The sequence below is a fragment of the Phodopus roborovskii genome, unplaced genomic scaffold (genome assembly GCF_943737965.1).
Source record: "Phodopus roborovskii unplaced genomic scaffold, PHOROB, whole genome shotgun sequence".
Taxonomy (NCBI): domain Eukaryota; kingdom Metazoa; phylum Chordata; class Mammalia; order Rodentia; family Cricetidae; genus Phodopus; species Phodopus roborovskii.
The window spans coordinates 41691417-41704994 of NW_026126517.1; the positions used below are offsets into that span (position 1 = coordinate 41691417).

Consider the following 13578-nt stretch of genomic DNA (forward strand, 5'->3'; position numbering starts at 1 on the left):
CAGGAAAATAATTGAAAAAAAAAAGTAAGTTTATAGTTTAATATTGGACTCTATTCATAGCTATCTTGGGGTGCATTCAGCCTGTAGGCACAGCTGGGACATGCCTGGTAACGTATGGCTTTGGTATGAAATAGTCGATGTTGATACTCTGGGTTTTACTTATTTCTTCCCTGTACAGCCCTGGCCACTTCTTCTTTTCTTTCCAGCTGTAGAGGCCTCCACACAGGAGAGTGTGGCCTGAGCCTGGTTCTGAGGACTCCCTGCCATCAGGCCACTTGCTCAGATCTTCTGAGACAGCTTCATCATCTCTGGCAGAATGAATGCCCTTGATGGTGTCCCCTTCAAGGTGCCCAAGGGCTTTGTGATGGACACAGAGCCCCACCCTGCTCCAGAGTTCAGTGTCCGGGACTGTAGAGAGCTTCTGCTGGGCTCCATGGTAAGTGAATCTCTGACTGTCTAGCTCTGTCCTTGGATCTGACATCTAAGGAGGCTGAGCCCCAGAGGCCTGTCTCATGACTCTAAAGGGAAGCTTGGTTTGCTTTCCAAGAGTCTAGGGAGTCTGAAAATAAGCCAACAGGTTCAGTGGAGAAGTCTGGTGTCTTAAGTTATTTCCTAGGTCAGCTGAGACCTGCTTGTGAGAGTTGCTTGTGTGTGTGTGTGAGCTGCTTGTGTGTGTGTGTGTGTGTGTGTGTGTGTGTGTGTGTGTGTGAGAGAGAGAGAGAGCTGCTTGTGTGTGTGAGAGAGAGCTGCTTGTGTGTGTGAGCTGCTTGTGTGTATGAGAGCTACTTGTGTGTGTGTGAGCTGCTTGTGTGTGTGAGCTGCTTGTGTGTGTGTATGTGTGTGTGAGAGCTGCTTGTGTGTGAGAGAGCTGCTTGTGTGTGTGTGTATGTGTGTGAGAGCTGCTTGTGTGTGTGTGTGAGCTGTTTGTGTGTGTATGTGTGTGTGTGAGCTGCTCGTCACTGCCACTGTGCTCCATCTCATCCTCTTCCACATCAGCTGTTAGAATCACTCTTGGTGATAAGGCTCCATTTCCAGAATCCTCTGGTTACAAAAACAAGCACAAGCAGCTAGCCAGGCAGTAGTGGCACATGCCTTTAATCCCAGCACCTGGGAGGCAGAGCAGGCAGAGCTCTGTGAGTTCAAAGCCAGCCTGGTCTACAGTAAGAAGTTCAGAGTAGCCGGGGCTACTCATCAGAGAAACTCTGTCTAGGAAGGAAGGATGGAAGGAAGGAAGGAAGGAAGGAAGGAAGGAAGGAATGATCATTCTGTGGGTACTTTAGGAGGAATGGTAGTCCACATTGGCAAGGGCCTGAAAGGACCTCAAGCCTCTCCCTCCTGCCCTGTAGTGGGCATAGCCCATAGCCTCAGGATAAAAGAAAGGAATTAATTGTCTACAGAATCAAGTTTACTTGAAGATTTTAGGGGAAAGATATGTTGCATTTACATTATACTAAAACACAGGCTATAGCTGTAGCTTGGGGAGAGGAGTTGCCTATATCATAACATAGATGTATCATAAGGTAGACGCAGATTCATATAACTTGAAAATTAAACAAGAACTTTGAAGTTGATCTGGGGCTCCCATGTCTGGTATCACATGCTATATAATCCAAGCCCCTGAGAGGCTGAGGCAGGAAGACCCTGAGTCAAAACAGAACAGCAACAATAAGGATCTGATTCAGCTCCACTCTTTGTACATGAGAAACCTGAGGCGCAGAGAACAAAGATGACTCATTCAGGAATTGCCCGAGGCAAGCCTGATATCTAGTCCAGGTCTTCAGAGAGAAAAGTAAAAAAACAGGTAAGGTTTGTAGGGGGAAATAATGTAAAACCCACAGGAGGGAGAGGAGAGGTGGGGGATTCGGAGTGGATAGTTCAGAGCACAGTGTAGGAAGGAGAGATGGGCGGGTGGAGTGGAGAGACTCCAGTGGCCTCCAGCACAGTGCCGGTCCTGCTCTTTGTTCACAGCTCTGACTGGTCCTGCAGCCTGCATTGTGGCCTCTCTTTCTCTGACACAGGCCTGTGTCACTGAGGAGAGGAACTTGATTGCCAGTCTTGCATAGACGACAACCAGCCAGAAGCCCTTATGTGTGCATATGCCAAAATAACCAACCACTTTTCCTTTTTTACTCAAGTGTGTATTTTTTGTTTTCATTCAATGTATTATAAAATCCTTCTTTATTCATTTGTTTTTCAAGATAGGGTTTCTCTGTGTATCTTTGGCTATCTCAGATCCCACTCTGTACACCAGGCTGGCCTTGATCTCACAGAGATCCACCTGCCTCTGCTCCCAAGTAAAGGTATGTGCCGCCACTGTCTAGCTCTGTTCTGCTTTTAAGTGATCTGACATGCAGTGGAGGAAACTCTGTAGTCAGAGAGACAGAAACACAGCTCAGCCACATACCACTAATCTGTCCTCAACAAGAGACATCATCTGGAAACAGGAAGGACACCTGAACCCACTAAGTAGAGTTCAGTGAAGATTAGGTTATTACATATTCTGGGCCCTAAAATAATCTTGGGTATCAGCAAAGGGAGTGAGGACAGGTGTTACTGCTGTCTGAGGAGGTTTCTCTGCTGGACCCACTTCTTAGGGGGACAGCTCTGTGGCGGGTGGTCCCGGCCCAGGTGAAAGCTGCTTTACCAAGAACACATTAATCTAAACATGTAGTCCAGGATGGCCTTAAATTCACTATGTAGCCCAGAAGGACCTCGACCTTCCTGTTTCCCTGACTCTGCCTCTCAAGCGCTGAGCTCATGGGTGTGCAGGACAGTGCCCAGTTTATGTGGTACTAGGTTTGGAACCTGGAGATTTGTATGCAAGCCCTCTACCCACTGAACTAAGGCCCCTGACCCCCAAAGTTGTTTCTACTGAAGTGTCTTGAGGTAGCTGTTGCTCAGTGACATACTGAATGGCGAAGGGTTTTAAATATTGGAGTTTTACCATGGTTTCTCTCTCTGTTAACACATTACTTGATTTTCCCCTCATATCAGGGTTTTGCCATTGAACTGTTAAGATGTCTGTGGGCCCCAGAAACACCTGGAAAGGAGGATGGGAGTGGGCTATGAGGATATCCAGAGCTTAGAGCCAGGAGCTTTCCCCTTATGGCAAATTTGACTGAACAGGGTCCCCAAGGCAGCACTGAGGGCCATGTCTCCACAGCTCTGGCTTGCCACAGCTGAGCCTCACATCACGCATCTCTCTTCAGCATGACTTCAGCCTGGAAAGGAAGGCTCTCTTCTGGGTGGAAGCACTCATCCGAGGTCCTTCTCCCAACCAATGCAATGACCTGGGAATTGCATCAGCTCCCCCAGCCTGGCTCTTACTAGTCAGTCCAAAAGACAGTCTGGTGCCTGCACCCGCTGAAGTCCGAGGCCCAGAAGCTGAACTACAAGAACCTCCTGAAGAGGAAGAAGGGGAGGAGGAAGAAGAAGTAGGGGAGAAGAGGGACGAGGAAGATGCCTCCTCTGCCAGTGAGGAGGAGATGAACTCCAGCAGCCCTCAGCCCAGCTCCCCTGCAGGTCATCGACGCTGCTCCCTGAATGTGCTGAGAAACATGAGGTCTGAGCTGTCTGGTGCCCGGCGACGGCTCTCAGAGAGCAGACTAGCCACGTGTCCACGAGCCCTTCTGCACCGCTTCCGAGGCCACCGCACTTTGAGCCTGAGTGCCAGCCCAGCGCCAGCCCCTGGTCCAGCTCCGCAGCCCCCCAGCATCCCCGAGCTGCCTCCACGACCCTCCACTGCTGGCACCATGCCTCCACTGCGGAGCCACAAGCCCACTGACGCTGTAAGAACTTTGTGTTTCCCTCCAAAGTCACAGGTCCTAAGCCAAGGTCTTCCAAGTTGAGGGTCCCCAGCATGGGTTTCTTCCTCCATGTACTGCTCTCTGCTCATCAGCTCCCATCTGGCCCTGAGGTCCTGTCCTTGCTGCAGCCTAGTATATTCTGCTTGGAGGCTCACCACTCTCTGGATTTCCCACATGGGCATATGTCACAATGGTTACCAATCAGTTTCTAGTCCCATCTTTCTCTTGCAGTGGAATATTAATTCTTTTAGGGGTGGGAGGGGGTAATGCTCATTTTTGTTTCCTGACCACCTAGCAGAGGACCCTACCTACAGGGGGAGCTCATGAAAGCATGTGCCTCAGACTCAGCTCTGGGGCTTCACACTGAGCAGGCTGGAGAAGCTGGTGGCTCAGTCTAGAAATATTCATGGAATAGTTGCTTCCCACCAGACATGCAGAACAAGATAGTTGGTCAAGATGTGGGGAGAGGCCCAGACTCCAGTGTGGGATCATCTTTGACAGACAGGGCTGATGCAGACCAGGATGGAGGGAGTGCATAGAAAACTGGCAGCTCACATGTTCCAACTGTAGTATTTGTATCTTTTTCTTAAGAAATGAGTAAATTTCAGAGTCCCTAAGTCCTAGGTCCAGGGGAAGGTTGAGGTAGATCCAGACTGGTAGCAGAATATGGTGCTTGGGCACAGCATTCTGGCTTCCAGTCAGACACTAGGATACTACAGAATAAGGCCAGGGAGAAATTGAATCCAAAAGACAGAGTCCAGCAGTTTGGCTGAGTTTCTGGACCACACTATTCTACCCTCTCTACTTATAAAGTGGATCAGCATTACAGAAGGGGCTTTGGGAGCTGGGCAGATTCTAGATGTTGATGCCAGAAAGATTCTTCCCTTGTCAAGATAAATCTACTTAGCAGAGCATGGTGGCACACATTTGTAATCTCAGCAACGCAGGAGACTGAAGCAAGATTGCTAGTGTGAGACCAACCTTGGCTACATGGATACTTTAAGGCTTCTCTGTGCACATAGTCACGAAACAAGCCATTGTCTAAAAAAATCAACTTAAACAACAATCCTAGTTGGGGGACTGATGGGGCAGAAGCATGAGGCATAGGGAAACTGAAGCAGACAGTAGCTAAGAGTCTTTCAAAGACAAAAGTAATACTAAGGCTCAAATCTGGGTGGTCATCAACTTAGGGTAAAAGAAGGAGTCATAGCAGAGAACCCCAAGAGAGTGGTGACAGGTGGGGAACTTATATGTCCCCAGTATGCACCAAGGCCCAGGAGTAAGACAGCACCTGGATTTCCCTCGGGAGAGGAGAGGCCTGATGGTGTGCCACCAATGCCTTGCTAGTTTGATTTCTAGCTGGGAAATCCTTCCTCATGATGCCAGCCAACCACGGGAATGTCTTCAAGCTAATGCCTTCTGCAGTGCAGCACTGTACCCGAGTCAATACCATTCTGAATACCATTCTGCTGGGCCTGGCTCAGCCAAACTCTAGGAGGGTGTGGCTGGGAACATGTTCCCTCTCACTAAACTGTGTGGTACAGCATCCTCAGGGCAGGGTTCATATGTCAGGTCACTAATTTCTCTGAACCTGGATTTCAATATATGATATAAAATCTAGAAATTCTCTCTCTCTGTGACAGAATCCCATGTGGTCCAAGTTGACCCCAAACTTGGTAGCTAAGGGCAACCTTGAATTTTTTATCCTCTTGAGGCAGGGATTATAGGCACATACCATCATGCTCTGTGTATGAGATGCTAATGACTGAGCCCAGGACTTTGTGCATTCCAGACAGGCATGCTACCAACTGATCTATATATACCTTGTCTGTCTGTCTTTCGTTATTTCTTCCTGACCTGACTATAACGTTCAGGATTACCTTGTATTCTTGGGGCCAAGCAATCCTCCTGCCTCAGCTCCTAAGTAGCTATGATTACAGGCTACCTATCACATTTCATTTGCAGTGTTGTAAGTGCTAAGTGAAACATTAGCCTTTGCTGACAGCCTCTGCATGCCAGGCCCTTTGATAATTAATCACTTTGCTCATGCTCTGATTTATGCTCTAACAGCCTGATGAGGTAGTTCTAAGATGGCCTCTGTTGACATCTTGGCAAAGTGAACAGAAAATGAGTTGGGGACTGCAGGGCCTACAACTCTGTGTATAAAGTAGGACATAAAGCCACCCCTTAAGATGTTCACCCCAGGTGACTATGACCTCCTTGGGTTACTGACATGTCATCCTGTCTGTGTTCCAGTCTCTCAGCCCATACACCTGCTTGCCACCTCTTAGTGGGACACCCCAGCCCCTTGGCTCCTATAGATTGCATCCTGATTCAGCAACTGACCTGCTGTCTGCCCTGACCAAAGAGGAGCAAGACCTCATTGGACCAGTGGTTGCTTTGGGCTATCCCCTGGGAAGGGCCATTGTGGCTCTGCAGAAGACAGGAAGGCGGAGCCTGAGCCAGGTGAGTGGGCCCAGGGCTGAGGGGCTGCCATGCTGGAGTTAGGTAAAGTTAACTGACTTTTTACCTTTAACTTGAAAAAGGTTTTGTTCCCCTATCCTGTCTCCTCTCTTGAAGTCTAGGGATCAATGGGCCTTGTACATAGCAGGCAACCTCTCATTAGTCCAGAGCTCCAGTCCTTGCTTCCATCTCTTTAGAGGGAGAACCTCAACTTGGCACAAATTACCAAGTTTGAGGTTGAATTTCTAGGTCTTACTGCTATCCTGTCCACAGGGCTTCACAGGAATCCCTATGGCCATGTGGGGGAATCTCTGTATTTGAACCCTATCCTAGTCCATGCCCCAAATAAAGGAGGCTGGAGCTTTAGGCAGTCAAAAGTTTCTCTAGAACTGTCCAATAGGGCAATCTCTACTGAGAGATATGCATATGTGTGTATTTGCTCATGTATGTGCTGGTGTGTGTGTATGTGTCTGAAAATATGTGTGAAGGCTGTAGGTCAGCCTCGGGTGTCTTCCTCAGATACTGTCACATCTGTTTAGGCAGTCTCTTACTTCTAAGTGATATTTACTGCTTCAGCTAGGGTGGGTGCCTCAGTCCAGTGATTGGCGATACTTGCCAGCTAGGGCACATTTCTTCAGAAAACTAGCCCAATTGGTTCCAGTTGGTTCCAAAAGTGTAAGAGCAACGTTTCAAAGTCACCTGAGCTTTCAGATTATCTGTAGTCACTTCCACCTCTTTCGTCAGTCAAAGCATGTCCTAGACAAGTCCAGATCTAAAGGGTGGAGAAATAGACTACTCTTGATTGGAGCGACTGCTTCAAAGAAATCTTATCCATTGTCAACCTACTACAAAGAGGTTCCAGTGCTTGGGGAACGTTTCATGGGAGTTCCACACACTGAGGTGGACTGCAAGGCTAGAAGAGCTCTGACTCTGAGGTAAGAGCTACCATGACAGGGACAAGGTCTTTGGGAGATGCTACCTAAACAGTCTAGCTGTTGGAGGTATGAGAAGCAGGCTTCTGGGACTTAAGAAAGAAAATTGGGGGCCAGTTGAGGGTACCTTGAAACCTAGATCAAAATGTTGGTAAATGACCCAGGAGACAAAAGGGACGTATGGAAGGACTGGAGCAGCAATGGGAGGTGGCACTGAGTGGCACTGCCTTCACCCACACCCGACTCCCGATGTACCATCCCCGCTTTGCATCACTTTCTAAACATCAGGATGCTTTGTGGTTGGAAATCTGGCTCCTAGAGGCAGGTGGGTCTTCGTGAGTTCGAGGCCAGCCTGGGCTACAGAGTGAGTGCCAGGACAGGCTCCAAAGCTACACAGAGAAACTCTGTCTTGAAAAAATAAAAAACAAAAAACAAAAAACAAAAAAAAAAAAAAAGAAAGAAAGAAAAAGAAAAAGAAAAAAGAAAAGAAAGAAAGCTGGCTCCATGGCAATTGGTCCTTCCTCAGCTCCTTCAGGATCACTCCCCACTTGAAAGACATTTTATTAAGTCCCTTTCTCCTAGATAAATGACAGATGACCCAGGAGAGAGGCCATTGGGTTACGGAGACAAGGCACTTAGAGAAAAATGGAAAAAAGCTTTGGACATTACTCACTCCTTCCTTCCTCCCCCCCCTCTTTCTTTCCCCCTTCTTCCTTCCCTCCCATTTCCCCCTCTCCCTCCCTTCCTCTCTTCCTTACTGTCTCTCTCTCTCCCTCCTTCCCCAGCCTTGATGTGTCCACTGCAACCAGCAAGGCGGGTTCATAGGCCAAGTGCAGATCTGCTGAGGGACACTTGTAGACCTGACTCTGAGCATAGTTTGAAAGTCATTCACTCCAACCCCTTCCATAGCTGAAGATATGGAGGCCTGCCAGAGTCCCAGAATGAGGGTCCATATATCCTACCTTTCAAGGCCTCTTGGTCACGCTGATTAGCTGAAGTGGGCTGCAGGAATGGCAGGAGGGCTCTAAGCTGACATGACAGTGGACAGGGACTTGGGAGAAATTGTCACCTCCAGAGAAAGGGAGAGTGGACAGGGGCAGATGGTGGATGCTCCCTGACAGCAATGTTCCCAACCTTGGTGCTTTTTGCAACTGTTCTAGGAGCATTGAAAGATACTAATAGGGTCTCACTAGCAAAGCGTCTCATATAACTGATTTGGGACAGAGCCTGGACTTTGGGACAAGCTTGTGGCTCATCAGGTGATTTTTGTTGTTGTTTATTTGGTTTTTTTTGTTTTTTTTTTTTTGAGAGACAGTTACTATGTGTAGCCCTGGCTATCCCGAGATAGCCTCAAACTCAGAGATCTGCCTGCTTCTGATGGAATTAATGGCTTGTGCCACCACACCCGGCTCTCCAGATGTGCTCCTGCAGCCATAGGCCTCCAGCTTCAGGCAGCCGGCTCTCAGCTGCTTCTTGCTGAAGCTTCCTGGGCTGGGACAAATAGAACAAGAGCTCCAAGAGTTTGCAAACCACAGGCCTGGACGATCTGTGTGGTTTGTGATCTCGGCGGCGGCTCTGAATGTCAGCAGAAACTTGACCTACTCTTTCTCAGCTACACACGTGGTTCTCTTCAGCCTAGAGTTTTATCTGGCACCTGTCCCCTATAAATCCTGCTTAGATTTGCCCAGCACTAGCATAGTCCCCCAAGTCTCCTCTGCTAAGCTGTGAGTTCCTTGAAGATAGTTCTTAATTGGTTTTATGAACACAGCCTGTGTTTATTGCGCTACTTTGCCTCCCCTGCTAGTGTTGGGAGTGCAGTGGCGGTGTACTAACCTTCCACTGTGTGCCAAAAGTGAGTGGACACAAATATAAAGTGAAGTAGTGAGCGCTGCAATGGGTGGGTGGGGCCTAGGAGCCCCAAAGATGACCCAGTAAAGACAGTCTGCAGAGAGGCCTCCTGGGAGGAGAATGAGGCTGGTCTTGGATGGGAAGCTACATGAAGGCTGAGAGAAAAGGAGGAAGCTGGGGCTATGAGCAGGATGGGGTATGGTGAAAAGGCAGCACATCTGTTCTGACCTCAAACTCACTATGTAGCTGAGTATGATCTTTAACTTATGTTATCAGTGTATGTGCATGTTCATGAGTGCCTGGGTGCATGTGGTATATGTTTGTGCATCTGTGAGTGTGCAGGTACAGACACTCGTGGGTGCATGAGAGGGAGATCAGAGAAAATAATCTGTTCTGTCCCTCTCTGCTTTATTCCCTTGAGACAAGATCTCTCAAGGGAATAGCTAGGCTGGCAGGCAACAAGCCCCAGGCATTCTGCTTCTGTTTCCTGGGGTGCTGAGGTGACAGTCTGCTGTGTGGCAGAACTCAGATCCTCACTTTTATGAAGCAAGTGCTCTTACCCGCTGAGCCATCTCCTTAGCCTTGAACTTCTGATCCTCCTACTTCCATCTCTCCCTGGCACCATGGTGCCCAGGTGCTGGAACCTCAATCATGCTAGGCAAGCACTCCACCAACTTAGCTGCCACTTATTTTGGTTTTTGTTGCTATTAGTTTTTTGAGACAGGTCTTGCTATGTTACTGGTTAGCCTCAAGGTCACTGTGTAGTGTGGCCAGCCTTGATCTAATGATCTAATGATTTGCCTAATGAAGGCAAAACAAGTCACTGATGGTATAATGAGGGGTGATATGAACAAGTTTTCAGCCCCTGGAGAATTTCCTCTGCCACTTCCCCTCCCCCAACTGTGGTATAGACTGTTGTCTGGTGGGAACTCTACTCATCCTAGGTGACAGGATGGGTCGTCATGGTAGTACATGTGGTGGCTGTGGTGCGTTGACATGTTTAGAGCTTGCCCTGCACCCCATGTAGGCTCTATGAACATTTGAACAGCCCTTTTCTTGGATTCTATCCCTCAACCTGGGACATTTGTTAAGGACCTGTTGTCACTCATCTGCTGGTTCTCAAAGGAAGCCTGTCCCTCTTCTGTTGACTCCCTGCTTCCTGTGATAGGTTGTCGAGCTGTGTGGCTTTGGGGAGACCCTTGGGTGACTCCCTAGCATGGCTCTGCCTTTCCTCTTACCGTCTTTTTCCCTCTGCCCTCTTTGGCCCAGTTTCTCAGCTACCTCAGTGCCTGTGAGAGGCTGCTGCGGCAGGGCTACGATGAAGCCCTCGTGGATGAGGCCATGGAGATGTTCCAGTTCTCTGAGCACAAGGTCAGCTGGGCCCAGGGAGTGGAAGCATGGGGTGCAGGGGTGCAATGGCCCCAGAGCAGCCTGTGGACTGGTCAGGAGAGAACTAGCCTGCTCACACTGGGACAAGAGTGGAGTACAGCCACAGATGGGAGACCAAGAATGCAGAGGTGGAGAGGCCGGAGGTTCCGGGCTTTTCCATGGGTGACCGAATCAACACACCACTTATTATTAGGTACCTGATGTTTTTGAGACTCATACAGGAGCAGACTGGAGATCCTTGAACTCAGAGAGTTTATGCCCTTACAGCATTCACGAAGCTGCAGGCCGCACAGAAAGAAACAAGTGCCCATTGACAGTACCTGCCTCATTGACGGACAGCAATTCACAGGACTGAGTGCTTAGAGGAAAACACAGGGCGAGTCTTCAGCAGAGGCTGAGTAGAGTAAAACCCAACACTACCAACACACAGGCAGCACCCCTGGCTCAGCCTCTGGACCTGCTGTGCAGCCCTCATCCTGCCATAATGCCAATCACAGGGAATCAGAGTCAGCCAGATGATGGAGCCTCAGCAAGACTGGGGCCTCCTTTCCTTGGTAGAGGAAGAAAGCATGGAGCTCTTATCCCCAGAGGAAGAGGAAAATGACAGGCATAGCCCAGGGTCAGGTTTCCCTGGTGAAGGGACCGAAGATTTCTGGGATGGTTTGAAGTGTAGTGGGCACTAGGGAGGGGGTTACCCGGGACTGAGGCAGCCTTGCCGTGATGGAGTACCCTGTCTCCCTCCTCTTCAGGCAGGGGAGTTCTTGCGTCTCTGGCAGCAATTCAGTGACATGGGCTTCCAGCAAGACCGGATCAAGGAGGTGCTGCTAGTCCACGACAATCGGCGTGAACAAGCCTTGGAGGAGCTGGTTGCCTGTGCCCAATGACAAGCCAGGATACTCTGTGATACATGGCTGACCAGTGCTGTACCTGACCTGCCACCCATCCTAACTGCATTATTAAAACCCAATAAGACAAGCCAGGTGGTGATGGTGGTGGTGGTGGTCCACATCTTTAATCCCAGCCTTCTGGAGTCAGGAACCAGCCTGGTCTAGAGCTAGTTCCAGGACAGCCAAGGCTGTTACACACTGCCTTAGTTAGGGTTTCTATTATCATGAAGAGACACTATGACCACTCTTACAAAGGAAAGCATTTAATTGGGTGTCTTACAGTTTCAGAGGTGTAGTCCATTATTATCATACCAGGACACAGTGGCATGCTGGCAGTCATGGTGATAGAGAAGGAGCTGAGAGTGGAGAAGGAGCTTCATCTTGACCCACAGTAAGTGATCTGAGACACTGAGTGTGGCTTGAGCACATGTGAGACCTCAAAGCCCATCTCCACAGTGACACACTTCCTCAACAAAGCTAAACCAACTCCAACAAAGTCACACCTCCTAATAATGGTGCTCCCTATGAGCTTATGGGGGCAATTACATTTAAACTGCCACACACTGAAACTCTGGGGGGGGCAAAAAAAAAACAAAGCAAAGCAAAACCTAGTAAGACTAAAACCAGGTGTGGTGTCACAAGCCTTTAATCCCAGGGAGGCAGAGGCAGGTGAATCTCTGAGAGTTCCAGACCAGCCTGGTCTACAGAGTGAGTTCCAGGACAGCCAGGGCTACACAGACCTCAAAAACCAACCAACCAAACAAACAAACCTAACAAGGCTAACAAAGCAGGGCATGCTCACCATGAAGCAAAGAGAAAGCCAAGGGTGGAAGTGGCTGCTACTTTCTGGAAGCAGCAAGTGGAGAGAAACAGTTTCTCAGAGAAGCGGCTTTAGTCCCAGCACTCAGGAGGCACAGGCAGGCAGATCTCTATGAGTTTAAGGCCAGCGTAGTCTACAGAGCTATTTCCAAGACAGACTGAGCTACATAGCAAGTCCCTATCTCAAACTTAGCAAAACAAAGGAATCTGACCAGGTCTACATTTTCCAGACCTGGCTCCTCTTCCATGAGAATCCTTGGGGAATCCCCGGGTCCATCACTTTATATCTGATTCAGAAAGCACAGATGGGTAGCCTGCAGGAATTTGAGGGTTTGTTGTTGGTTGGTTAGAATTGTATTGTTTTGTTTTTTCTATATTACCTGGTTGATCTTGAACTTGTGAGCTTCAGTGATCCTTCTGTGACCTCAGTCTCCCAGGTAGCTGTCCGACAGGTGTCTGATGTCTGAGGCTCTCTGGAGGTCTTTGCAACGCAGCAGGCCTATGATCCTCTAGATAATCTTGGTCAGATATCAGCCTATTATCTTTGAGAGTTGGGATGACAGTTATCTCTAGCCACCCCAAGCCTGTATTTAAGAGGCCTCAAGTGATTGAGAGGACCAGTTGCCAGAGAGGCCTGTGACTCAGGCAAGAGGTCAGAGGCCCTGAACTGGTGCCCTGTATCTCACAGGAGCCGACCAAAATCCTCTGACAGTTACCAGGATTCAGACCTTTCATTCCCTTTGCTCTGAAAACAGAGCTAGAGTGGAGGTCTATGGAAAACCCAAGAAAAAGTGCCCATGTCTCTAGGCACTTCACTCCCTTGCTCAGTGTTTATTGGGGACTTCTACAACTGAAACAGCAAGCTCAGGACTGTTAGCTGTTGGGGAACATTATTTTAAGGTGTGTTACTTTTGTGTGTGCTGCATTTGTTTAACTCTGTAAAGCTGTGTTACTGTGCCTGTCTGAAACACCTGGTGGCCCTAATAAAGAGATGAATGGCCAATAGCAAGGCAGGAGCAAGGGTAGGTGGAACTGGCAGACAGAGCAAATAAATAGAAGGAGAACCAAGGATGAGGGAGGAACAATGAGAGAACAAGGAAAGGAGGACATTAGGAGCCAGCCGCCCAGCCGCCCAGCCGCCCAGCCGCCCAGCCGCCCAGCTAGCCACCCAGCCGCCCAGCTAGCCACCCAGCCGCCCAGCCATCCAGGTATGCAGCAATCCATGGAGTAAGAATAAGATTTACAGAAGTAACAGAACAGGAAAAATCAAGAGGCAAAGGGTAGATGGGTCAATTTAAGAGAAGAAAAGCTGGCTAGAAACAAGCCAAGCTGAGGCCAGACATTCATAAGTAATAATAAGATTCAGTGTGTAATTCATTTGGGAGGTGAATGGGAGGACCCCCCCAAAAGAGAAAATCATACTGCAATTATCCA

The 13578-nt window shown here is 48.9% G+C and overlaps 1 protein-coding gene across 1 annotated transcript; it reads left to right on the forward strand.

Moving 5' to 3' along the window:
- Positions 1-303: 303 nt before the first annotated feature.
- Ubap1l (ubiquitin associated protein 1 like) lies at positions 304-11322 on the forward strand. Its single transcript, XM_051197780.1, has 5 exons — positions 304-436; positions 3210-3788; positions 6063-6272; positions 10319-10420; positions 11188-11322. Exons 1-5 carry the CDS (start codon positions 317-319, stop codon positions 11320-11322), a joined length of 1146 nt encoding a protein of 381 aa, XP_051053737.1. The 5' UTR covers positions 304-316.
- Positions 11323-13578: the final 2256 nt, after the last annotated feature.

What these genes read in the sequence shown, in the direction of transcription:
- Ubap1l (XM_051197780.1), top strand. Translation starts at nt 317, where the DNA reads ATGAATGCCCTTGATGGTGTCCCCTTCAAGGTGCCCAAGGGCTTTGTG. An exon ending in AGCTTCTGCTGGGCTCCATG is followed by an intron (nt 437 to 3,209) that starts GTAAGTGAATCT and finishes ATCTCTCTTCAG; the next exon opens with CATGACTTCAGCCTGGAAAG. An exon ending in GAAGGCGGAGCCTGAGCCAG is followed by an intron (nt 6,273 to 10,318) that starts GTGAGTGGGCCC and finishes TCTTTGGCCCAG; the next exon opens with TTTCTCAGCTACCTCAGTGC.